This window comes from Calypte anna, chromosome Z (genome assembly GCF_003957555.1).
Source record: "Calypte anna isolate BGI_N300 chromosome Z, bCalAnn1_v1.p, whole genome shotgun sequence".
Classification (NCBI taxonomy): Eukaryota; Metazoa; Chordata; class Aves; order Apodiformes; family Trochilidae; genus Calypte; species Calypte anna.
The window spans coordinates 29,902,243-29,929,371 of record NC_044274.1 but is presented as its reverse complement, the minus strand read 5'-3'; the positions used below and the strand labels follow the sequence as shown (position 1 = coordinate 29,929,371).

Below are 27,129 nucleotides of genomic sequence, written 5' to 3'. Positions count from 1 at the left end.
CTGAAGTGCTTAGAATTTTCTTCTGTGTTATCACTGAGGTGACACCTATTCTCCCAAACTCTCTGTAAGCATGGGATCATCTCAAGCAGTCCTGAACCACACCTTTGAAATACCAGTTCACTCTAAGCAGCACTGCTAAGCGTACCTGTTCAGGTCATCAAGAAACTTCCAGATAGCTCAGTGGTTAGACCAGGCTAACCTTGTGGCTACAGCAACAACAGTGTTACAGATCTGAATAAGCAACTTCTAACCAAAATAAAATAAATCCTGTATTTCCTATCTGTGCACCAAAGATATCTACAGATATTTTTTTTATAAGATATAGCTAAACTGCAGTTTAAAGAACTATTACGTCTAAGCATTAATCTTTTAAAACTGATGAAAAGTTCTTGAAAAAAGGTATGTACAGTTGCTCTAAAATTCTGCAGAAAGGAGTACTCACCCCACTGACATGCTGCGTGAGGAAAAAAGACTGAATGCTGGCAATAGTTTAACATTTTAGGAAGTCAGTGAAGCCATGCCAGAACCCATATGGGTTTGCAATATTGATATCTTGGAGGCTTTTAAAAAATAAACAGGATCACTGGGGCCTGAAATATAGGTGAGAGGTATCCCTGGCTACTTCACTACTGTGTGAGATATTTAGACCCTAGTACAGTGCTTGTTACTGATTTCACACAGTGAAGATTCTGGGTATCACTGTAGCTGTACCTGCTTATGATTAAAATTAAGTGAACAGATCATTATGATGAATTCCATATGAAGCAAAGAAGTCTCCCTTTAAAAATGGAAATGATACAAGCCTAGAAAATAAACTCACCATAAATTCACTCTAGGCAAGTTAGATCACGTGAATTAAGCAGCAAGCCTCTTTGATTTGGAAAACACCTCACCAAGTCACACTATAATCACAAAATAAAAACAAACCCTTGAATTAATAAACCATATGAACCAAAGTAATACAACAGCTAAAATAACTGCGCATCTTGCATTTTCATGGAAGTCTTAGTACCCTTCACAGAAAAATTATACAACAACATAACAGCACACAATAAAATCCATGGCTTGGTTTCAGTCTATTTTCCTGGTAACAATATTTAATTGTGTTAAAAATTTAGCTTTAAAACAGGTATCCATTACCAGTTTTCAGAGATCTCATAAGAGGATATTAAACTTCTGAGCTGACTGCCACACTTTTGTCAGGATTCATGCTTTTTTGTTGGTTTATCAAAGTAAGGAGTGTTGTCTTGAAGCAGATCTTTCCTTGGTATAAGTACTGTAACAGAAAAATAAAAGTATATAAATAAAAAATACCATCTTACAATCTTTTTATATATATATAAACCTAGAGCTGTTATTATATTTACAAACAAAAAACCCCCAAGTTACTACAAAAAAAAAAAAAAAAAAGAGAATCTGAACTTCTGGTGAGCCTGACATCCAATGTTTTTTACTTTCTGCTGTTCAGAATGTTACCTTCTCCATTTTCCTTCTAAGAGCTCTAAAAATATTTTAATAGCACTGAGAATCCCTAAAAAATGACAGAGCAGTACAGTAATGTTTAGCAAGAGAATCAGAATTTTATCATGAATGTATCAGATTATGTACTTCAACAGTTCCAAAAGTTAATACTAAATTTGATTTAGCCCTCTCACCAACATCCTGGACTCTGACCTGTGATTAATTTGATCACACCTGTTTTAAAGGTTAATAGATAAAGCACTGAATGAAAATCATGGCCACTATGTCATCACAAAAGTGCCATGTGATAGGGTTTTGTCCATACAACATTTTAACCTCTTCCTTACTCTAAGTTCTTGCCATCTAGCTCTTCAGAAATTGGCTTGTCCTTTCTTCATATTGGATTTACTCCATCAGCAAAAACTAAAGCACAAACTACTTACATAAAAACTACTACAAACTACCATCTTTGACTAGGTCAGGCAGCTGCAAAGACTACAGTAAACCTGTAGAACTGTGTGTGCTTGTATGTTTATGTAATAAGTAACATCCTGTACAAAGGGCACTGATATGCCATTACCAAGCAAACGGATTTCCTTGAAGGTATGTGTATGTTCCTTTGCACCTGTGTACTGGTGCTGATCCATCTAGTAAGTTTCTAAGAGTTTTAAGTAACATTTCAATTTAATTTCTCTCAGATACAATACTTGTGAGTAAATTTTTGACAAAGCATGTTGATCTGCACACCTGAAACAAAAATGCTAAAGAAAAACACAGCTGCACATGAAGTGTTGAAAGACTAAGGTCCAGACCAAGACAATTATACGTTACTGAGTATAATATGTATATTATGTATGTAATATGTATGTATAACTCATACAGAAACAATTTCTTTAAAAAATTCAGAAAAAGATAACCTAATATGACTAGTAAACTCTTAAATGAAGTTGTCTTCTCTTTTATAAGAAACCTCAGACTAATCTCTTTTTTACCAGTTAACCCCAACTACACACCACTGCATTTCAAATCCTTTTTGAATAAATAGACTGCTCTGTGCTCTGCTTCCATGACAGAACAGAATAATTGCATTTCATTAGCGAAAATGTTCCCCTTGACAATATTTGTTTTCTCTGCTAACTAACCTGGAGTCAAAACATTCTGACAGTAACTCACTGAAGAAAACCACCTGCAGTGATAGTTTCTGAAACACTTTAGTTTCTTTTTCCCCAGCTCTTCTTTCAAACAGCTGTTTACTTACAATCTTTTTTTGGGCAGGTGGGGGGTAGGGTGATGGCTTGGGAAGAAGCAAGGTCATCATACTAATACGAATATAAAACCAAGTATTTTATAACATTTTATTTTACTAAATAGGCCAATATACTTTCTGTAACAACAAACTAAACTCTCACCTAAAAAGTTTTCAAAACAAACATACAGCACCTAAGGTGAAGCACTATGAGAAATAAATTTTTCAACTGTAGTTGCTTATTTCTATTCGTCAAGAAACAGCAATTAAAGCAGCAACCTTAGGGCTGCACTTGCACTTTTTTCCTGCTTCAGAGAATGGCATTTAGGAATAATGTTCTGTTACTAATCAACTTACCATACTTACCAACTTAACAGACTATGAAAATCTGTATATTCATTCTGCAAGATTGCTTTTACTCTTTCACTACAGTATCAAGCTAAGCATCTTCTCCTTTTTTCTTTTTTGAGTAATATCTTGCTCCTGGCCACAAAGATTTTTCCATTGTCATTACCTCCAAGAATTATTCATTGTAAAATAAAAGTGTACTTTTTTGGTATTCCATTTGAATGTAAGTTCCAGCTTCACTGAATGCTCTTTACATGTTAATTATACCAGGACAAGTAAGACTATCTATCTGTTCTACACATTTTTTTACACTATTTATTCTTACCCTGTGAACTTTACCATGGTGTTTATCATGGATTTCTTTTTCAAGTGCTCCTGATCCTTTAATCAATACATTATCAACACTAAGCATTTCTCACTTCATTATATACTCCAATCACACACAAAACACAGTCAAACTGTGACAACGGCTGTTTCAAGATTTGGGTTTCATTTTATACCAAAGTAAGATCAATTATGAAGTGAGAAGTAAAGTTTAGACCCATCCAAAACAGATACGTACACAAAAAAAACCCATAAAACAAGCAAGAGACTGCATAATCACATCCTTTGCATTTGTAAGTGGGTCAAATGTACCTTGCTAACAGCTGGATTCCAGATTTTTTGCTGCAGGACAAACTTTTCCTAGGTAATAAATACAAGACTATGGAAGACCTCCTACACACCTCTAATCACTCTGACCTTTCAAAGATAATTAAGATTGGCTTTGCAATAACATAAGCCAGTTTCCTAGGCATCCCTGCATCAGGTCCCATGAATTCATGTATTTCCCATCTGTTCAAATGTTCCCTAGTCTTTTTCTCCTCTACCAAAAGTAAGTCATCCTTGCTCCTGATAATCCCGATGGCCCGAGGCCCATGATTTCTGAAGAGATTAAATACACTCACTGTCTCTTTTTTACCAGCCTCTTTATTTCAAACTATTTGTGAAAACTTTGTACCTTTGAAACCTCCACCTGTCCTAGGTAGAGATGTAAATCACTAGGCTTAAATTAAGGATTTGGGCATAGAAATGACAGATGGATTGATTTTTGCCCTCTCCATCTCTCTACTTAGTTTTCAAGTTTTATATTTATTTAAAGAATGGCAATGTTTTATAAACATTTTGTTATCATGCAGCTTTACTCACATATTTTGTCAGAATCTGTGTGAACTGCCTGAATAACAGAAGTTCTGAGAATCACTTCAACATCTGAAGCTATTTTCAGAAGCTAGTAAAAGGGATAAAAAACAAAACAACACAGAGTACTTAAATTACATGTAATTATTCATGAAGGTATTTTCCACACTATATGGCTTTTCAAATAATAAAGCCAGTCAGTTCTATGATTCAGTTAGTTATGCACTATACATAGCTTTTACTTTGGGAATCCTAGAATAACTTACAGGTTGAGAGAAAGGAAATTTCTGCTCAGTAACATACAGCAGTATAAAATCTATACACCCTACTAAACCTGCAAATGAATAAGGCAACATGCAACTACCAAAAGAAATAATTAGCCTTCAGAAATCACAGACATTGTTGAATGGCTCAGTAACATCTGACAAGCCCTAGTGAAAAGGCAATCTGTTTCTTTTAATACTTCTGCTCTTGAAATAAGGACAAAGCATGACAAGAAATAAGACTACTGCTGTTTCACAGAAAAGCAGTACAGGAATAAGGCACTACCTAAAAATTACTAGAAGCATTAATACCTAGCAAAAGATCAAGAAGATAAGCACAAGCACCCTTGGTAGCTTTGCTGTGCAATTAAGAGGAGCCTGATACTTGTTTGCATGATACCTACCCCAGAAATTACACAGCTGAGAGACTTAAGGAGACATGCTTACATGAGGAACTAGAGTGTACCAACAGAAGTGGTTCTTTGCAAGAGTTAAGAGCTCAAAATTTGACATCTGTATGGAGTTTCTCCTCCCCCCTTGTCCTTTTACAGGTTCAAGCCAGGTATCTTTCAGTTCCCCCTACTGAATGCCCAGCAGCAGCAAGCCTGAGTGCCCCTGAAGCACACCTGCCACTTCAGATTCATGGAGGAATTCTGACATTTGTCTCGAGGTGCTTCACAAAAGAAGCTAGATCACAGGAAACCATGATAACCATGGCAACTTCAGAAGTGCACTCCTGCTTGAACCAAAATGCTGCAGTAAATTTATCTGCCACATCTAACATTCTAATACTGGAGATAATTACTCCTGCCTCCTTCATTAACTGTGTTAATTATCTGATCTGTGTCAGAACACACTGCAGCTTTTTATTCTGACAAAGTAATGCACATTTAGCATGTCAATATTTACTTTTTAAGCTGCTGTCTAAAGCAGAACACTAAGAGTGTTCAGACTAAGAGTTTATGCAAGCTAGTGAACAGATTCTCACAAGTCCTGCAAAGTTTGATTCAGCTCCTCTGCATCTCAGTGTACTCAGTATATATATATATATATATATATATAATAAATATGACAGTTTCTATGAGGAAGTTGTGATGGAAGTCCAGAATTTCTTTCACTAACACATTTAAACAAGGTATCAATTAAGCCATATTAAGAAGTTATGTGTGTGTGATTTGTTCGTTGACATTCCTAAACACAGATCAAAAATTACAATTACTATTTACCCTATACATCTAGAACAAAAAGAATACAAAACTTAACAGATCAGAGAAGTGTTATTATAGGGGCCTGGTAACAAGCAGAAATGTTAGAAAGTCCTAAATAAATGCTCATAAGTACTTATACTACTGCCCAGTGGATGGTATATGCAAAGATTTAGATTGACTTCTGCAAAGGACAGATGGAAGCACTTTCTTTTATCTAGTGCCCAATGACAATGCAACATACATTCAGTTAAAAGGCTGAATGATAAGGACAGAATTATTCACTCTATATAAATGTTAGAAATTAAAAGTACCTAAAATCATAAGTTCATTTCAGGCTTCAGTAAGTTTTAGAAAAATTACTTGCTAAAAAGTGTAAAGATAACACTAAGCAACACATAGTGACCTACACAGGATATCCGACTCCTTTTAATGCACCATGAGGAAAAAAGAAGCAGAAAAAAATTACATAATTAATACCTGAATATTACAATATTATTAATAATTTAATTGTTTCTATCCTCACACAAAAGATGCTCCTTTACTTACGATCAGGAATCAAACTAATTTGCCATGTTTGCCAGTAACTGAGAAGATTATTTAATTTCTCTGCAGCTTTCTTGTGCTTGTCTATACAACAAAGACTAGACAAACTTAAGTGATAGTGGTTCAGATAGATACTATGAGCAAAGTACACAAAAATTTTACATGAATGCAGCAATGTAAACCAATTTTTTCCCCCATATTTTTATTACAATCTTCAAAATAAGAACATTGAACTATCAGAAGACACTTTCTCCATAAGAATTTTTTGCATATGCAAAATTCTACAAAATACTATTAATACCAGTGGAGGTATCAACATATCAATAAACAAAGATCCTTTTAAAAGCCTTTTGGAAATTGTATGTCCCTCACAATGTCTCAATAAGTACATTGGTTTAGAGAACCTTCAAGTAAAACACTCATATATAAATATACTTAAGCAAAGAGGAAAACCACAACAAAACCAGGAAGTACCTCATTTATCTTCTCTTCAGATGTCTCACCTTGGTTATTTTTGAATTCTTGATTTATCTTTTGTCTTGCAGCTAAATAAACAGAAAAACTATAGTGTGAACACAAAATTATATCAGATTCCCAGTCCTTGATAGCACCTCCCTGATAAACTTGAATGTAAGATTCCCATGAGATTCAGCAGATGTAATTTTAAGTTGACTGGTATATGAATAAAATATGACTGCCTATCTAGCATTCTGCACTTTAAAAATAACTAATATATAGAAGGCACTACTAGAAGTTGGTTTACTAAAAAAAAAAAACAACTGAGAAAGAATGATTCATAGAATCACAGAATGGTTTGAGTTAGAAGGGACCTCAAAAATCATCTGGATCCAAACCCTCTGCAAAACCTCCCTCAAAACTCCATCCAACCTTACCCTGAACACTTCCATGGAGCATCCACAACTCCTCCAGGCAGCCTGACCCAGTGTCTTGCCACCCTCACTGTAAAAAAATTTTCTTAATAATCTAATCCAAACCTACCCTCTTTCAGTTTAAAAACATCACCCCTCATTCTATCACTACATGCCCATATAAGAAGACGAAGTGAATTAATTCAAATGCTTAGTAGAGTTACATAAGCTTTGACTGAAATACACAAAAAAGAGGAAAAAAAAAAAAGGAAAAAAAAAAAAGTTCTAGGAAGGTTCCAAAGAGAGATGTTTTCTTTACAAAAGGTGGCTTTAGTACTTGAGTATAAAACCTAAGTTTTCTGTTTGAAATTAAAGAATGTCTGGCTATGGACAAACAAGTTTTCCCATTGATTACTTACTAAATGTAGAAGGAAGTAATTTAGAGGGAGATTATGCTAACAATTCTTTTTCTGTATTCAGAGAAAAAAGCTCTATAAAAAGACAGGTAAGTGTTCTCCACACACAAAAAAAGTATCTCACCTTCAAGGGCTCTGGTATCATTTTTAAAAACTTCTTGCCGGGTTCTGTGTAATGATTTAAAAAGCTTCAAAACCTGTGAATATAATACCAATAAAATTAGCTGGTATGCTACCAGGATTACCAGATAAAATGAACATGTGTCAATTAAGAGTGTTCTTTGTTCTGGCTACATTTAATACAGAATTTGGCATAGAATCAGTATGAAAGGCACTTTACCTCAACTCCTGATCAAATAACTTGCAGCCAAAGCAGATGTGTGGAAATCAAAATCTAGAGAGTTCTAGATGTTTTGGTTTATCTAAGGCACTAGACAGTATTAGTGCTACAGTCCTAGAAAATCATTTTGGCATGACATGAACATAATACTCAAAATACATCAATACCAACACATTTATTGTACCAATATCAAACACAGCCAACAGAACCTGAATAACACTAGAAGTCAAGTCACCTGAAGGAACTATCATTGAGTACATTGCTGGATATTCCCTGATTACAAAAACAAAAATAGAAATGCAAATGGCTAAAGTACTCTCATACTTACAAGCCAATGTTAGAAAAGTGAATTTCAAAAGGATCTCAAACTGTATATTAACAAATTCTTCAATTATTTTTCATGCCTCTGTATAATACCTGGGAATCATCTTCTGCAGGTGATAATGATTTTGGTTGTTTGGAACACAAATGCTCAAGTTGTTATAATTAAATTTATTTTCTGGTGAAAAGAAAACCTTTTGAAGTTACTACTAGCAGTGTTTTGGCATCTGTAAAAAGCACAGGTCCAGGTACTTCATGATAATATTAAAATGTGTTATCAAAATTAATATTTAAAAATTTATTAGAAGGATGAAGAGGAAATACAGGGATGTAACAGAAAACTGAACATCTTCTGCATCAGCATGCTCTGTATCTGTAAAATGGAGATGCAAACAAGACTACAAGGCCAATAAAAACATTCTGGCAGGGCACTGAAAAAAGTGTAGTCCTGCTTGAATTCTGCAAATGACAGAGAAACAGCAAGCTTCTCTGAAGCTATTGTTTCCACGAGATGTCAAGGTGTTTATAGGTTTACAAGCTAACTTCTCACCCTCTACTTTGCTGGTCACTGGGTAAACCTTGAGATAATTAATTCAGAAACATACATTGACAAAAAGACAGCTTTGAGAAAGAAGATGTAAACTGCCAACCTTCCAGTTAAGTATTACTTTAATATTACACTCTCACAACTTTAGCACTACTAAGGTGCAATTTACAAATATGAACAAGTTCAAAACTCGCTTTACCACATAAATTAGACCACATCACAATTTTTACTGTAATCTGTGATTTAGCATCCTGTTGAGTACATGCTTTTACACTACAGATTTTTCTGGAAAGAGCATGAACTGTGCATTCTCAATTCCTTAGAAGTCTCAGGAATATTTAAGTAAGAATCTTTTGCCACAGTTACAAGAGTTAACTGATTGTCATATGCAAGATCATTCTGGACAAAGACATACAAAAGAGAACATGGACTCCTAATTCCCTTTCACCATTTCTGTTCACAACTGAACATGTTGCCTTTAATTGCAGCATTTCCTAGATGGCTGAATCTGAGGAAAGTAAATGAACAAAATTAAAAGTTGGCAAAGAAATTTACTGTTTTCTAAAGTGATTTACGAGATATGACTAAATGTATCTACCATATATTTGCCATTTTTGCAAAGATCAAAAGTAGTTTTACAAATAGTTTTGAGTAGACGACATGTATGGTAAAACCTGAAGATGCTTATTCTGAACTCAAAAACTTTCAGTCATCTTTCTCTGCTATTTACAGAGATTATTTCTGCAAATCCAGCCTGGAAAGTTCTTCACCACATAGTAATTATACTTTGAAGCAAGATATATTAATGCACAGACTCCTTGGAGCTCTACAAGCACCTAATGAATCTGAATTCTGCTACTATCTGTGTATATACGAGGCTAGTACCCCCAACACCAGGCTTCAAGCAGTTCTGAAAGAGGGGCTCAACTCCTCACAGAAGTACTTTAAACTGCAAGTATAGGCTTAAATAAATTTTTTGCCTTTTTTTTTTTTTTTATCTTCCCATCACAATTCATTTTCTCAATATATTTTAACCTCTATTCAACCATCACCTCTCGCGTTTTCCCACAGTGACCTTGGCACACAAAACGCCAAGTTCTGTGTCCCTCTTTGGCTAGAAAACCTTTTCCCGTTTACCTTCTTCCTACTGGGAAAAAAAAAGAGGTTCCCACCCTTCAGTGGAAAAACGTCCCATGGGATGTAATTTCTGTTTAATTCCTACTGACACTCTAAGAATGCATATTTGAGGGAGAACACATGATTCCTGGGCGGGGCGGGCAGCACCGGGCGGGCAGCACCGGGCGGGCAGCACCGGGCGGGCAGCACCGGGCGGGCAGCACCGGGCGGGCAGCACCGGGCGGGCAGCACCGGGCGGGCAGCACCGGGCGGGCAGACAGGCGCCCCGGCTGCGGCAGTGACCGGCCCAGAGCAGCCCCCCCGTCACCGCCTGAGAGCGCGGGAATCCCGGTGTCAGGAGGGGGGCAGGAGGAAGGAAAGAGGAGCGGGAGGAGGACGAGGAGTGGAGCGGGTGGAGGAAGAGGGGAGCGGGAGAGCCGGCAGCAGGAGAAATGACGCCGTGGGGGCCTTCGCCCTCTCCTTTTCCCTCGCCCTCTCCTTCTCCTCCCTCTCTTCTCCAGCGGCCCCAGCTCTGCCTGACTCGGGGCTATTCCCGAGTACCGGAAGGCACCAGTTTCCCTCGTCAGCCTGAAGACGCTGGCAGGATGGGGCCTCGCTGAGGAGAGGCCACTCCATCCCCTAGAAGAGCACCCACGGCCGCTCTCCCCGCCCGGCATCCCGGGGGTGTCGCCGCGCATGCGCCCTGCCCTCACCTGCAGCCGTCTCGCCATGGCCGCTGCCGTCCCTTTCCGCCCCTGAGCAGCGGGGAGGCGGTGGAGACGGAAGTGACGGTGCCGCACCCCCGGCCCTGCCTCGCCGCGGGGTTTTCGGGTGCCGCCGGCACTGTGGTCCCGCCGGACCGTCAGCCCCTGACGCCGTTGTTCCGGGCATACATGGTCTGACTCGCCTGCGGGCTGCTCGCCACCGGCTCCCTGGAGCCGCTGCGGTGCGCTCAGAGGAATCTCTGCTGCCTCTGAGCCGCCGTTCAAATGCTGCCACCCCTCGGTGTGCCGAGACCCGGCTGATCTCGGGAGTTGGAGCGGGCCGGCAACCGGAGCCGGGGGCTGCCCGGTGGCTCCTCCGTCAGCGTCAGCGCCGGGCAGGGCCGCCCCGCAGCCCCGGGGCTCCCTCTTGGGATCAACACACCGGAGCCTGACAGCCGGGCCGGGCGTGGTGTTAGAAATAAAATATTTTAGCTGTTCCCTTCTGAAGAACAACACTGGATCCAGTGATCTCTGTATTAACTTTCTTTCCATTCCCCTCTCTCTCTTTTTCCATTCCTAAAATCCTTAAGTAACGAAAGCTCTACTGTGGTTTTACCCAGCTCACACAGCTGGAACACACAAGTAACACAAGGCACATCATACTACTTGCCATAATTTGTTTTATACATGGTAAATTATTTTTAATTCTGTTAATACACTGTGAAAATGAATAAATGTTTGTGTATAGACTTTAAGAGTTATCTCACCATTGCACACTTTAATGGGAATTTAGAAATCTGAGTCACTTGTCTCCCTCTTCTGAGTGGCAAGTGACACCAGCTCATAGCCCAGGGTGTCCTGTTGGCCTCCCAGGGCCTAAGCTGCAGCAGCAGAGGCCCAGAAAGGATCTCCAGCCCTGCCAGGGTTGCCCAGATTGTGGCTGTATGGAGATCACCACCATGAGCTTGCTGAATAATACATCAGGACATGAAAGCTTCATCCTCTAAATTTCCTTACTTTATTCGAGATTACCACAAAATCACAACTAGCAAGTGTAACTAGGGTAATTAAGAAATATATTTTTGTCCCAGGTTATTACAAATTACAAATTACTTGTTATTACAAGCCTCAACACCACTATTACTATTAGCAAAATCAGTAGCAGCATCACTCAATTGTATAGCAGCAATCGAAGTTGTTGTCAAACCAAATAGTGGCAACAACCAACTAGGAAGTTACTGTTGCAGGTTACTGTAAACTTTCCATTAGTGAAGCAACTTACTAACCGTATAACAGCAGATACATTGTGACAGATTACTTCTATGGATATATCATACCCCTCTCCGGAGAACTTGATTTCAGAGTGCGTCAAACCATTCTGGAGTAGAGGACACACTGATCTTAGAGGTGGGAGGACAGATGGAGACACTGATAGCAGTGGTCCCAAAGGCACTACAAAATAACTGAGGCTCACTTCAAAGGCAATCTGCAGCATGGAGTCTGGAATCAGCCCAGTGTCCCTGGTAGTAGTCCTCCTGGACCCCTCTGTTCAAGAAGGACAGAGAACTGCTTGAAAGAGTCCCTCACAGAGCCTCCAAGATGATTAAGGGAGTGGAAAATCCCCCTTATGAGGAAAGGCTGAGGGAGCTGGGTCTGTTCAGCTTGGAGGAGAATGAGGGGTGACCTCATTAATGTTTATAAATACATGTTTTGCCGATTGAGGATGGTAATGAAACTTGGACACCAGAGTGAAAACAGTAGATGTGTTTTACTGGTGATAGCTAAATAATACAACCAAATCAGGAAAATACAGAACGAAGTACCTAAAGCAGACAGACATAAAATATAAAGGGTAATGTATCAAATAATTACTACATGGGAGAAGGGACAGTGATTAAGAGAGATAAATCACCATTTGGGTACATTACCATCATCCAGTTCTGCAGTCGCTGGGGAGCCCCAGTTGCAGTGAGGATTTGGAGAACCCTTCCCATCAGGTGGCAAAATCCTACACCTGTAGGTGAGGCATCCAAAGTCACTGCAAGAGGGTCCACCCTTATATATTAAACAACCAGCAAATCAGGATGATTTTCATCCTACACCATGTGGAACATCTGGTTCATCTCCTGACCACCCATGACCAGGACTGGGCCAGAGTCCAGGGTGTGGTTGGCAGGTTTTCTCTAATACCCACTCTTTTGAAGCATGAAGTTAATTATTTTTTATAAATGACATTTTAAATGATTAATATAAAGATACTGTGTCAATTATATTTGATATACAAGGACACAAGATCAATTATTTCTGCTATTCCCATACAAGGCCGTTCCAACCTGGGCCTGCTGTCCAAGCCTCAGCACCACCATACAAGGAAAAGATTTATATATCCAAGACTCTGGCTTGGGCCCACTGTCCAATCCTTAGCTGTACAATACATAAAGGGAGAGAGCCAGGAGGATGATGCCAGGCTCTTCTCAGTTATGCCCAATGACAGGACAAGAGGCAACAAATACAAGCTCACACCTCAAGTACTGTCTCCAGTTCTGGGCCCCTCAGTTTAGGAAGGATATTGAGATGCTGGAGCGGGTCCAAAGGAGGGCAACCAGGCTGGTGAAGGGACTGGAGCACAAATCCTATGAGGAGAGGCTGAGGGAGCTGGGGCTGTTCAGCCTGGAAAAGAGGAGGCTCAGGGGAGACCTCATCACTCTACAACTCCCTGAAAGGAGGTGGGAGCCAGGGGGGCGTTGGTCTTTTTTCCCAGGCAGCTCTCAGTGAGACAAGAGGACATGGTCTTAAGTTGTGCCAGGGGAGGTTTAGGTTGGATATTAGAAAGAATTTTTTATGGAGAGGGTGATCAGACATTGGAATGGTCTGCCCTGGGAAGTAGTGGATTCTCCATCCCTGGAGATATTTAAAAAGAGACTGGATGTGGCACTCAGTGCCATGGGCTGGGAACTGCAGCGGGAGTGGATCAAGGGTGGGACTTGATGATCTCTGAGGTCCCTTCCAACCCAGCCATTTCTATGACTCTATGATTAAGCATAGGAGGTTCCATATAAACACAAGGAGATTTTTTTATATTTTTTTTTTTTTTTTTACTTTGCAGGTGACAGAGCACTGGAACAGGCTGCCCAGGGAGGCTGAGGAGTCTCCTTCTCTGGAGACATTCAGAAGCTGGACACATTCTTACATTACCTCCTTGCAGGTAACTCTGCTCTGGCAGAGGTGTTGGACTGGATGATCTTTTGAGGTCCCTTCCAACCTCGATCTTCTGTGGATCTGTGTGATTCTTTTTCTTCTTTCCTATTTCATGCCCAGTGTTATGTATAAGAAAATGTCGTCTTGATTGCTCTGTTTCATCATTAGGAAATGGGTTAATTGTGGAAGGGCTAGCACACTGAACTGCTAGTGACTCCCTGTCTGCAAAAGCCATCCTGATGCTAGCACCACCCAGCACCTCCAACTGACCCTGTGTATTTTGATTTTACCTTCGATGTTGATGTTTGATAAAAAGTTCCTTGTCAGCCCCTGTGCCTCCAGAAGGCCTTTCAACACTTGTGTGGCCTGTTTGTCTTCTACTCTGTGCCGGGGACCAAACAGCTTTCGTCTTGAAAACCTCTGCCCTTAAGGCAACGTGGTCTCCAGGAACAGGACTGAGAGCAGTGTGAGCTTCTGCAAACCTTTAGACAAGCTAAGGGCAGTCATGGAAGAAGCAGTCATTTGGATACAGACTGTAGTCACAAGAAGCCACACAGGGCTGGATTTGAAGCCGCAATAAACTGCATTTCGTGCTGCCACAGACACTCCTGCGAGCTTCCCACATCCCCACCACCCCACTACAGCGCTGACCTCAATGGCTCCCGGGAGCTACAACGCTGTGATCCATCCCCACAGCTGCCAACAAACACCCTCAGAGCTCCGTTCCAACCCCCGCCTCCCTGAGCACGTCCACGCCAGATTGGGGTGGGCGAGGACAATGGTAAATGGCAGATAAAATCCCCAATCGCGAAACCGCGCTGAGCGGCCGCGACAATGGAGGCCGCCGGGGCGTGGCCAGGGCAGGAAGCGCGGTGTGAGCGCCCAGGCCCGGAGGCGGCCGCCATGGCGGACGAGATCAGCAAAGCGCAGGCAGCCCGGCCCGGCGGTGACACCATTTTCGGGAAGATCATTCGCAAGGAGATTCCCGCCACTATCATCTTTGAGGACGATCAGGTGAGGTTGGTGAGCGGCCGCCGCCGGCTGGCTCTCAGCTGCCCGAAGCGGGGTACCGCCGGGGGTGGACGGCAGCGTGGCGGGACCGGCAGGGGCTCCTTCGCGCCCTTCTGCAGCATCCCCCCGAGCATTGCGCTGCCTTGCAGGCCGCCCCGGTTTGGGCCGGCGCAGTCTGCGCGGGTGCGGGGCAACGGGTGCGTGGCCGGGCTCGGCCCAAGCCCCAGCCCTGCTATGTTAGAGGCCCGTGTGCTGAGGAGGGCCGCAGGCACTAGCACAGCCGGGGGCGGACCCTGCCATTCTCGGTGTGGCAGCCTTGCGCAATAGCAGGTGGTGCAGCCTTTGCTATCGAAGGACTCTTCACATGGTGTAGGAGGGTAGTCCCGAAGTCCTAGATGAGCCACCGACAGGCTTATCTATCTCCTTGTGGATTCCGGGCTCGTGTATCTTACCAGCGCACCGTAATTAGCTGCTTTTGCACGCCACAAGTGCAGTGCCTCTCCATCTGGAGATGATACTGCTGTGCTTACCAGGCTTTGGTTATGAACGTCTCGGAGGGATTATAAAAGTAAGGACTTGCAGCTTTTTCTGGTTTTCACAAAGGTCATCCTGCACACTACAAAGATAAATTTCAGTGCTTAGATGGGACTGGTAGCGTTCAGTGATGATGGTGCAGTAGAGCATCCTAGGAGCTAAGTGAAGTGGTTTGTCTATGAAAAAATGCAACTGTTATTTATCTCTCAAGATGTAAACTCAAGTAGTGTCCCTTCTAAGCACCTCTCTGAAAAAAATAGAAATAAAAAACATTAACAGAACCTTTTTGCTTTTGAAATAGGGGATTATCTACAGTCTGTTCTGTGTGCCTGAAAATTATGCATAGCTTGGAGAAATGGCTGCATGAGGTTTTTCCTCATTTGTATTGGCTACAGCAATGTGACCTCAGCACTGTGCTTGGTTGAGTGCCACTGATTTCGATGAGTGATTTGAGAGTACATAACTTACTCATACAGCTACTAAATCAGAATGCAGCATCTGCAGTATCTTACTTGATTTTTGCCTTAAACTATTTATAAATGCTTTTAGAGCTTAGTTGACTGTAGTAGATTATCTTTAATTTTGTTGACTCTGTGAAGGTCTTCTTAGTGCTGGCTGAAAATGTTACAGGAAGGAATCTAAAGAAGGCTTTTAATCATTAATTGACATGCAGACAAAATGTGATATCAAAAAGTAAAAATCTTTGTGGAATTCAGACTTATCACTGTTGTTTTAGTTGAAACTAAACTTACTGAAATGAAGGCTGGTTTACCCTGGGCTTCTGTGATTGTCCTTTTATTTGATATTACTTCTCTCTGTCTTGTAGAAAATTATTTTCTACCTATCATCTGCTCATTAAATTCTTAGAGTTGCTTTGGACATTTGCATTCTGCCTCAATGTGCACCATATGGGATAGAAAAATTGCTTGTGCAGTCATCAAAGCAAGATTTTTTTTAACTAGTTGCAAATTAATTTTATTAATCCATTCTTTCCTTACCATCCTTCTCTGAGAGAAGCAAGCACTTCATCAGAGATTTAAAAATAGGTATTATCTTCTTTAAAATATTTTGTATACCTCTATGCTGTCCTATTTTTAGCTAAGACTAAATGTTAATGTAATTGAAATTTGGGATTTTCACCACCTTCACTCTAGGCAGAAGTGGCAGTTCCTTTCAATTGAATTAAAAAGCAGTATAGTTGCACAAGAGGCTAGCTTTGTTGGTTCCGAAATAAAGCATCTAGGAAATAAATATTCTGAAGAATGTAAGGTTATGTGTTTACAAGTGTGCACTCATTGTGGCATAACTGAGCGGTAACTACCGTGTATTTTGCTGCTAAATGTGATGGCAGAGTGGTGGTTACAGTAGAAAGTCCTGGTTCTGTCATTGGCCATTTACTCAAAGAGGCACAGCCTCCTTTTCTCCTTTGCTTTCTCTCTTGCTGTTCTCTCATCTGTTGGCAGTTCCTAATTTTAGGTTTACTTGATGTAGATAGATGCTGGTGGTAGCTTTGGTACTTGCATAAAATTAGTTGGGATGCAAGTAGTTACCATACGTAGTTCATGCTTCAGAAGTGATCCCTTTTTCGCAATTTGAGGATGTCTAAAGTAGAGCTAGCCCTAATACATTATTTTGAAATAATTTTCTGAAATACTTGTTGCTATTGAGAACAGAAATATAATGTGGCCTCAGTCACATACCTTCAGATTCTTTGACCAAGTTAATGTGATATAACTGAAAGATGATTAGTATCTGTTTGCTATTTGTTATATTAGGCAGCATGTTAATTAAAAAGTGAAATAAGCATAAGTGTAATTTCTATAGGCATTGCATGCTCTCAGCTTTGTCAGTTGTTGCACATATGAGGACACAATAAATGATGAACCTAATTGCATATTAACTTGCTGAGAAAACTATAGCTTTTAAATAATACTTAACACAGAGCAGTTACATTTTTTCTTACCAGAAGGTCTCAGTAAGTTAGTGTTTAGAAATAAGAGGATTTTGAATAAAGCATGACTTAAGAAAAATCAAGTTCTCTACTTATGTTTGTAGTGTCTGATAGTCTGCTTAAATATGTATTTAGTGAGGCATATTGATTAACTTAAACAATTGCCTTTCTCTGAAGCAAGTTAGGTTTTACCCATGTGCTTTTCCTCCAGTGCCTTGCCTTCCATGATATTTCACCCCAAGCTCCAACACATTTCCTAGTGGTTCCTAAGAAGCCAATCGTCAGGCTGTCTGAAGCAGAAGATTCTGATGAATCTGTAAGTATGTTAAAAGCTCACTGGACAACAAACTGTACCTCTTATTACTCTATAATTTACTAGACACTCCCCCTTTTCCTCTTGACATTTAAAAGAGCAAAAGTGGATGTCCAGTATTATATTTCTTTCGCTTAAAATAGGAATGGGGTAAAGGTTTTCCAGTAAAAGTAGTGTTATAAAGCAAAATGTATCTCTACGTATATATCTGCAGTGCAAAATGCATTGTTTTACTGGAGTACGGTCTTGATGTCTGCTCTTGCAGTTTACAGGCAGTGCCACTTATTCTAATATGGATTTGGGGTTTTTAGAAGAAATGAAGGAAGGGAAGGTTAGCTGAGAGGTGCTGAATATTTAATTTGTAAATGTCAAGTTCAGGGACTTTTCTTTACAAGACAGCATAGTGTTTCTTTTTCACCTGATTTTTTAAATGTTGCCTGAAGAAGCAACGGAGGCCTTAACCACGAGATGGATTTAGCTTATGTGACACTTCTGTAAGCTATTTCAGCCTAGCTTGAAAAAACCATCTATTACTCTATTTTGTTGTCTTTATTATGCACCATCAGTCTTTATAGGAAAGTGTCACTTGCAGGCAGATAACAATTTAAAGAGCAATCCTGAATTTATAAGAAGTAGCTTACTGGTGTGTCTGAATGGTTCACTGGCCTCATGTATTCCCTTCCTGCCCTCTCCCCATGTTTGGTTTTTTTTTTTCCTTCTCTCTCCTCCAGCTTCTTGGGCATCTAATGATCGTTGGCAAGAAGTGTGCTGCTGAGCTGGGCCTGACCAATGGATTCCGGATGGTTGTGAATGAAGGGCCCGAGGGAGGGCAGTCTGTGTATCACTTGCATCTCCATATTCTGGGTGGTCGGCAGCTGGGCTGGCCTCCTGGCTAACATTATTGCACCACAGGAGTTCACTGCATACTTACTAGTCACCACCAAGTGGATCCAATGTGTTGCCCATCAAGCTAGCCACTGTTAATGTGTTCTGTGATTTGTTGTGGGATTTTTTGGTTTGGTTGGTTTGGTTTTTTTTTTTTGTTTTTGTTTTTTTGGTTTTGTTTTTTTGTGTTTTTTTTTTTTTTTTTGACTGTGTTAGAAGAGTAATAAATGCTCTGAACAACATTTGCACAATAAAGATTTAGCATGTGGGAATCATCTCTGTCTGGCGTGCCTTACTGATGGAAACAATTCTCCAGGTTAAAATGGAATTCTCTGGAGTTTAGGTATGTAGTGTGTTTCAGTCTGCTGTTAACAATCTTGCTTCTTGATGAAGCATTGGAAACTAAAGAGGCAACTACTTAGTAGTGTTTAATTTCTTTTGGGAAGAAACATTGTTATTGAAACTGTGACACATTGAAATTTCCTGAAGTTAGGATTAGGCATATCAGATGGTGTAAATATAAAGCAGCTGTTCTTTGTGTTAAAATCAGGACGTCCCAGCTAGTAAGTTTTTATGTTGGAAGATACTTGAAAGTGTTTAGGCAGGTGCCCTAAGAAAAACTGTTTTTTTTCTGAGCACCACTTCTCCAGGGTGAGAATTTTAACAATTTTAACACCAAAGGTGGTAAAGAAAGAAATGTGGCAGTGTAGAAGGTGGATAGGTAAAGTTTCTGAGTTGCAATTTCTATTTAGACAAAAATATGTTAAGTTTGGTGAAGTGATTTGAATTCCTTCACTTTGGATGTTCTCTTAAGTACTTCGGAAGGTTCTGAACCTTCAGAGTTTTTACTCTGTCATTTACAGAGTTACAATGTAACTTCAGCTGGAAAATCAACTAGCACTCTTTGGAACTTACTGTACCTGTAAATTTAGTTCTCCAATATTTAATTCAATTGTTCACAAGATGCACTTGAAAAACTGATTTATGACAGGGCACTCCAAATAGTCCCATCAGAGAACCACTGGTGATATTTCATGCAGTATCATTGTTAAAGAAACCAAAAAAATCATAGTAGGCCTTATATTACTTACCGATCATTTTGCTACTGTGAGGCTTACCATTAAAACAAAAATCACAGCTATTACAGCTAAATCTCCTCATTTTGAAATTATTTTGCTTTATCTTCCAATTGATACAGTGGCCACCATTTTTTTTTTTTCCCCTTAGGAGATCCCCTCTAAATTTGTCCCAGTGTTTCAGAATACATCCTAAAGGCTACGAGAGCTATCCCATTTCTCTTCCCTTAATTACCACAGTATCTCAGTTTTAACATTGCACCTGGTGTTGCTCACTGCTTGACTAAGGAGAAGACTTGAGGCAGTCCCTGAAGACTTGAGGGAGTCCCTGAATGAACAGGTCAGTGTGAGCTGGAGTCCACTCCAGACCCTTCTCCCTGTCACATGTGGCAGGACCAACCAGCCAGGGTTATCAGTGTGATCCCATTTTGGTCACCAATGTTGCCACAAATCTGGTGTTCATCACCCAATGATGAACATCACCCAAAGTACACTGAGCAAATTAAATGCAGACAGAGCTGAGATACTGCTTTATTTCAACATTGCACAAGGGTTGGACACGATGAGCTAATTCTACAAAGCTATCAGTTTAACTTCAGTAACACCAGATGTCCAGTGACACAAAAACAAAAAACAACAACAACAACAACAACAAAACAACCACAAAGAGTGACAAACTGTCAGACTGGAAAAAGGTCCCTTTAAAATGGCAAAAGGACATAGCATCAGATTGCCTGCTATATGAGCAATTATTTTCCTGCTGCTGAAACAAAGCAGGCTTTATAAAATCAGAAAAACCGTCATAGCAAAAAGACAAACAAAGAGGGGGAAGAGACTGAGGAGGGGGGAGTAACAGGACAAAAGGGGTTTCCTGGAGTCAGGCCACTTGGGAATATAACCCAAAGTGGTTAAACAAAAACACCCCAAACTCCATCTAAGGCTGGCTACTGGTACAAGATCAGTAACCAACAAGTACCATAAGGAAACATTGGAAAGATCTTTGTGAATTAGTCTCTGCTCACATGCTAGCTGTAAGATTTTTTTTCTTTTTCTGTGGAACGTCCTTTTATAACCTCACCAATCTCTGCATAGCTCAGCTTTCTGTGGTTCAGTTTTACATATAAGTCCACTGTCATTTTACTGACATTTGCACCCCATTGTCAATGAGGATATTTACATAAACCTTGTTTGATCTTACTGGGAGGCCAATGATATGTTCCTAGCTTTTATTTGTCAGCCACTGTAAAGCTAACTGTCTCAGATGTCTGAATCACTTTGCTTGTAATTTTGCCAATTTGGTTACACTGTTTCTTTAGTGAACGATCTTACCTCTTCCTACGTGGCTAACACTTGCACTCATAAAACTGCATGAACTATGTCCTACCAGGTTTATACTCAGTTTAAAACCCACACCCACTGCGGTCACTTCACTACAGACGAAGGATTCCCTGCACTTGTACACCATATGTCTACACACATACACACATGTAGATACACATATACAGACTGGAGATTCACCAGTGACAGAATGAGGAAGGACTGTGGTGAGAAGCAGGAACAGGTTGTGCTGGCCAAGGCTGACAAGCTTATCCAGCATCTAGCTACTTACCTGCCACTGACCTTTTTCATCCCTTTGCAGCTCTTTTTCCCACTCCTGTTCCTACCCAGAACACTTAAAACCCCTTTTCCTACCTTTGGATCCTTCTCAAATGTCCCATAATAAATCCTAAGGGATTTGTTTATGCTGTTCTTCCCCTGCACCCACAATGTGTCCCCCAGCTCTAGGCAGCAGTCCCCCTCAGTAGGAAGCATGTTCCTGGGGGTGCTTTTGATGGCTGTTGTTGTTGGGTTTCATGCTGTCTGGGGGCTGGGGCTGTCCTGAAGCTACCCTAGGAGGGCCATGTCAAGGTCAAGGTGGCTCATTCATAAGGGGCTCCTGGTGTGGATTCTGAACGGCCATGCTACCCCTGGGCTTCTCAGGGTTTATGCAGTAGACCTTTGATGAAGCAGTGGTCCTGTGAACAGTCAAGACAGGGTTTCATTTGGGATCCCCCCTCCTGCCATTGTCATTCTGTGCTTCTTGATGAATGTGCAAATGAGCTTTATCACATGATGTAACATAACCAGTTCTGTAATCAGACATTTACAACATTCCATACATAAAGAAAGCAAGTACCAATCAGAAGGGATTTGATGACAGATTTTATTTTACGTTTCATCTATCACACCCTTTAACCCACACGTAGCAGTGCAAACAAGTAACACATTACATTGTGATCTCTCTTCATTGCTTGTGAAAAGCAAGCAACAGTGGCAAGAAAAGGAGGCAAGGCTTTCATTTTCCCAGGGTGGTTACTTCTATGACTGTCTACCATTAGTTTCTCAATACTGTTCCACTGCTGTACAGTAATGATTGAATCTCCTGGCGTCATCTTCTATTATCTGAGAGGAAGAGAATGGAAATAACTAACTATTCAACCTGGGGAAGAAATGTCCGCATGACAGAAAATTATGGACTAGAGAAGCTGGGTTAAACCGGCAAGATTGACAAAAGGCTGGAGCATATCAATTAATTACAATGACATCTGACAAACTGAGTTGCTTCGGTACCTATAGACCTATGTATAAAAATATAAGCCAGTTCTGTTCCGTTCAATTTTTCTTCTCCTTTATAAGCGTCTGAGAATATCAGGGATGTTTTCAGTTCTTGATGCTTGCTTTGTCATTAATATTTCTAATTAATATTGAAATTATTACATTTAAATTGTTCAACAATATTATTTTTGAAAGTAAAGCTGTATTTCAGCAACACTAACAGTGAATTCTATTGAATATATTCTCTCCCATGACACTACAATGACGGTGTCTCTGGTGGATTTTTGTAGGGTTCTGTATCTTTGAATTTTCATATGTAAATAGAAAAATCTTAGGTGTATTACAAAAACAAGGTATCACATTCTGAAGTCTTAAAAGTGTTAATTTTCAGTCATATTAAAACAAGTCAATTAAATTGCAGGTATTCTGTTTTCAGCCCTTTTTTTCAAATTCCAAAATTACACGTACTTCTGAACACTTCAGTTAATTATTAGAGTTAATGTGGAACATTTCATGACAAGTGTAGTTCGTCACATAGGAAACTGAAAGCTTAATTACTTATACTGTATACTTATACTTAATTTAGACTTTAAACTATAATTTATACTTTATTCCATTTATTAAGTGGCTTGCACATTTGGCACAGGTAGAGCCTGGTGTAGTACTAAAACTCTTTTCTGTGGCATCCCTGAATTGAAAACTGAGTGTTCAAGATTAAATATAAAGTCCTATGTCTTCTGTTTTTTAATCCCCCCACTCACCTGCACAAGTGCATGTACACACTCTCACATGCCTTAACTGTGGGGTTTTGCTGACATTTAATATAATTTTATTACTTCTAAAACAATTAAGCAACAGAAACCATGCATTCACAAGTATGCCAGCAGTTTATAGATTATTTATTTAACTCCATAACTTTTTGCACAAAGACCTGGATGCTGCAAATCCCTGCTGTAATTTGCTGTTGTAGCCCCCAGTTTCTTAAGTAAAGCATCTTTTGCTGTCTTGGGGAGGATAACAGTATTTTTCACTGACTTTACAGAATAAAACAGATTACGATAGCAGAGAAAATGTGAGTCCACAAAGTCTAACAATAGCTCACTCTGACTCTCTTCAATGGTGAGTTACATGGGAAATATTTGTGAGTCAGATGAGATGCATGGCAGCTGGAAGGCATAGGTACGCACCATGCTGTATGAAGTCTACTTTGGTGTTGATCTTGAAAAACAGGATCTTTCAAGGACATTGGATAACAGAAGTAAGCAAAGGAATGCTGTTTCCCCTACTGCCAGCTCCCACAGCATGCTATGCAGAAAATACAGCAGGTAGACAGAGTTAGTGTGTGAAGAGTTAATATGGGAGCTATTGTCCCTCAGTTAGGGTTTAGCTTGGCATGAGCCAATCAGCACATAGAGTTGAGATTCACCTTCTAAGCTTTTAATCCAGTTCTGTATGGAAAGGGGTGCCAGGTAATAGTTCACAAAGCTCGAACACTTCTTCAAAAGAGCTGCAGGTTTTTATGCAGGTTAAAATGAAGAAAAATTACACAACACTTGTTCACTGGTCACCTTTTGATTATAGAACTAATGTCCTTCTGTTCATGATCCAATAAGTTGCTAATTCATTATACAAAGGTGGTCTGAAATTAGCATGTGAAGTCTGTTCCCAGGGTTTTTATTATGCTACTTAGTCCTAGGTTACTTTAAGTTATCCTCTGGCAATCACAATTCTCCCTCTCCCATCCCCTTTGATGGCCCTAGCTCATTCCTGTTTTATCCTGTATTATCTGGTTGTGATTCTTTACTTTGAGGACCACAGGATGGATGGTGGATGTTGTGTTTAAGTCACAGTATAGGAGACCAGTAGCCATGGGGCTGGTATCAGTTATTAATTGAACCATGTAAAATTTTAGGGGAAAAAATACCACGTTTTCGAAAATTCACATAAAAAAAACAAAAAAGAAGAGGAAGAAAAGAGACGCAGAAAAAATAGGTCTCACGTAACAGTAAAACTGTGAGAATTAGAGCACTGAGAAGAAAAACATTGAACAAATGGATAGATTATGATATATGTATTAACATATCATTAATATAATAATGAGCTATTAGCATACTAAAATACCCATCCATAGACTAGAGGGACCCCTGCTAATAAAAATTCCCTTACTCTTTGAGAATACTTAGAGAAAATTTTGAGTATTGCTGCTTTAAATTGAAGCAAGAAACCACTTAACCAATTATGTGTGCTAATGAAAGAATAATGATAATCACTTTTCTCACATTTTTGGTTATAAAAGTAGTACTTACATTTTGGGGAACTGAGTTTGCTGTGTGCAATACCACCCTGCAAAAGATGTTTCTACCATTCTTCTCTTTGCCCTTATTTTTACAGATTTAATAAGTTTATTCAGCAAGTTGTCACCTAAGATTGCTCAGATGCATTTAGATAGCAGACCTTTTCATTTCACACTGATTTCTTGAGAAAGTTAAGAAATTATTTCCCACGAAAATGTGCAGTCAATGAAATCTCACCTTGTCAGAAAGCCAGTGAGATGCCAAACACCTTCTCAAGAATAATAGGAAGAGGCCAGAGGAAGGAGATGTAATAAGGATCTATGTTGCCTTTTCTCCTTCCTCTATAGCAATTACTCTCCCCTCAGAGGACTACAAGTCACAAGATTTATTTTCTACACGTGTGGGCTTCTGCACATAACATTTTCCAAGAGGAGTAGATTTTTTTTTCTTTTTTATTAATAGTTCCATGAAGAAAAGAAGGTGTAAGAGCTTTTCACACTGCATCCCATTGTCTCTGTTAGGATTCAAATCCGTATTTCCAAAGATTCAAGAGAGATACTTATCCCTAATTCTACTTAGCCTAGGGTGGGCTAGTTGCCTGTCTGCTGAAGTTCTAGTAGAGAGTACCCAATGAGTACATTTTAATGTAATGTGAAGCAACTTCAATTTCTCTCTTCTTGTTTTTAAGTACAACTTTCACAGAAAAAAAATATTAACACTTCATCCAGCTTTCCAGGTGACTACTACACTTCCAGGTTTATCCAATGGACCTTCAGAGGAATTCTCATCTCTCAAGGGTATCATAGAATCATAGAATCATAGAATTAGCCGGGTTGGAAGGGACCTCAGAGATCATCTAGTCCAACCCTTGACCCACCGGAGCAGTTGCTAGACCATGGCACTGAGTGCCACATCCAGTCTTTTTTTAAATGTCTCCAGGGACGGAGAATCTACCACCTCACTGGGCAGTCCATTCCATAGCCTAATCACCCTCTCCGTGAAGAAATTCTTTCTAATATCTAACCTAAACCTCCCCTGGCACAACTTAAGACTGTGTCCTCTTGTCTTGTTGAAGGTCGTCTGTGAAAAGAGTCCAGTTCCCACCTGCTACAGCCTCCTTTCAGGTAGTTGTAGACAGCATTGAGGTCTCCCTGAGCCTCCTCTTCTTCAGGCTGAACAGCCCCAGCTCTCTCAGCCTCTCCTCATAGGGCCTGTGCTCGAGTCCCTTCACCAGCCTGGTTGCCCTCCTTTGGACCTGCTCCAGGACCTCTACATCCTTCTTAAACTGAGGGGCCCAGAACTGGACACAGTACTCGAGGTGTGGCCTAACCAGCGCTGAGTACAGGGGAAGAATCACCTCCCTGGACCTGCTGGTGACGCTGTTTCTGATACAGGCCAGGATGCCATTGGCCTTATTGGCCACCTGGGCACACTGCTGGCTCATGTTCAGTTTCTTGTCGATGCAGACTCCCAGGTCCCTTTCTGCCTGGCTGCTCTCCAGCCACTCTGTCCCCAGCCTGTAGCGCTGCATGGGGTTGTTGTGGCCAAAGTGCAGGACCCGGCACTTGGCCTTGTTGAACCTCATCCCGTTGGAATCGGCCCAGCTCTCTAGTCTGTCCAGGTCCCTCTGCAGAGCCCTCCTGCCTTCGAGTTGGTCCACACTTCCTCCCAGCTTGGTGTCATCTGCGAATTTGCTGATGATGGACTCAATCCCTTCGTCTAAGTCGTCGATAAAGATATTAAACAGAACTGGGCCCAATACTGATGTATGTAACATCTCTCCTCAGAACTAGAAATAAAAATATCACAATCAAAATCAAATCACCTACCACAGCATTTGAGAGGGATGTTCAAGTTTTCGGATTACTGACATAGCTATTCTGGGACAGGAATTGCATTGACATGCCCTAGTACATGACAGGGCGGACAGCATTTCAGGGAGGCTCCAGACAATGTTGCTGCTGCTGTCAATCCTTCTCTCCTCTCTCAGCCCACCTCCTCAGCACCCTCTGGAAGCCTCCACAGAACTTATTTCCTCATCCTTGGCCTACACTTCTCAAAATTCTCTCTTTTTTGAGAGGTCTTAAAACCCTCTGCAATGGTGCCATCAGCTACGGTATCGAAGTGAAGATTCATGAGTCAAGTAGCAGCAAAAAAATTACAATATACCTATAAGGAGTTTATTTTCCACGGCGCTGAATATTACAAAATATTTTAATAAATGTCAGTGAAGTAATATAAGAGGAAATAATTTTATTCTCTTTTTTCCCCTCTGATGGTTGTAAAACAATAGAGCACCGTTTTCTAGAAAACCAAACTACAGCAAGCTCACTATGCTGCTTGGGATGCAATTTAGATAATAAAAATACTTTTATTACGAGAGCAGTGCTAATTTTTTGAATGAGTCAAAGCTGAACCATCCCTGCTGCCAATGACTGACAGCAGGTGGTGCTGCAAGACTGGTGTTAATTGTGTCCCTCCCATCCACCTTTTTTTTTGTGTGTGTGTGCTTTGCTTGGGAACAAGCAAGCTAGGACCATCGGGTTGGCCCACAGCAACCGTCTCTCCTTTAACTGAAAAATAAAGTTATTTCGCAAAACTTTTAATCATCTGCAGAATTTAAGTGGCTATGCTGGTTTTGAGTTTGGTTGGAGGTTTTCTGTTTCGTTGGGTTTTTGGGTTTGCTTTTGGGTTTTTTTGTTTTTTGTTTT

General features: G+C 40.4%; 2 protein-coding genes across 4 annotated transcripts; one reads left to right on the top strand and one right to left on the bottom strand.

The window, feature by feature from the left end:
* Positions 1 to 974: 974 nt before the first annotated feature.
* On the bottom strand, positions 975 to 10,643 carry LYRM7 (LYR motif containing 7). 3 transcript variants are annotated; one of them, XM_030467450.1, is made up of 6 exons: positions 10,571 to 10,643; positions 9,157 to 9,249; positions 7,658 to 7,730; positions 6,723 to 6,793; positions 4,244 to 4,325; positions 975 to 1,276 (listed from the first exon to the last, which is right to left on the bottom strand). In XM_030467450.1, the coding sequence occupies exons 2-6, from the start codon at positions 9,166 to 9,168 to the stop codon at positions 1,200 to 1,202; spliced, it is 315 nt and encodes a 104-aa protein (XP_030323310.1). In that variant the 5' UTR covers positions 9,169 to 9,249; positions 10,571 to 10,643; the 3' UTR covers positions 975 to 1,199. The 3 variants fall into 3 exon arrangements, with proteins under 3 accessions (XP_030323310.1, XP_030323308.1, XP_030323309.1); XM_030467448.1 differs by lacking the exons at positions 9,157 to 9,249; positions 10,571 to 10,643 and adding an exon at positions 10,419 to 10,537; XM_030467449.1 differs by lacking the exons at positions 4,244 to 4,325; positions 9,157 to 9,249; positions 10,571 to 10,643 and adding an exon at positions 10,419 to 10,537.
* Positions 10,644 to 14,614: 3,971 nt separating this feature from the next.
* On the top strand, positions 14,615 to 18,730 carry HINT1 (histidine triad nucleotide binding protein 1). The gene is made up of 3 exons (XM_030467447.1): positions 14,615 to 14,773; positions 17,467 to 17,571; positions 18,300 to 18,730. Exons 1-3 carry the CDS (start codon positions 14,663 to 14,665, stop codon positions 18,462 to 18,464), a joined length of 381 nt encoding a protein of 126 aa, XP_030323307.1. The 5' UTR covers positions 14,615 to 14,662; the 3' UTR covers positions 18,465 to 18,730.
* Positions 18,731 to 27,129: the final 8,399 nt, after the last annotated feature.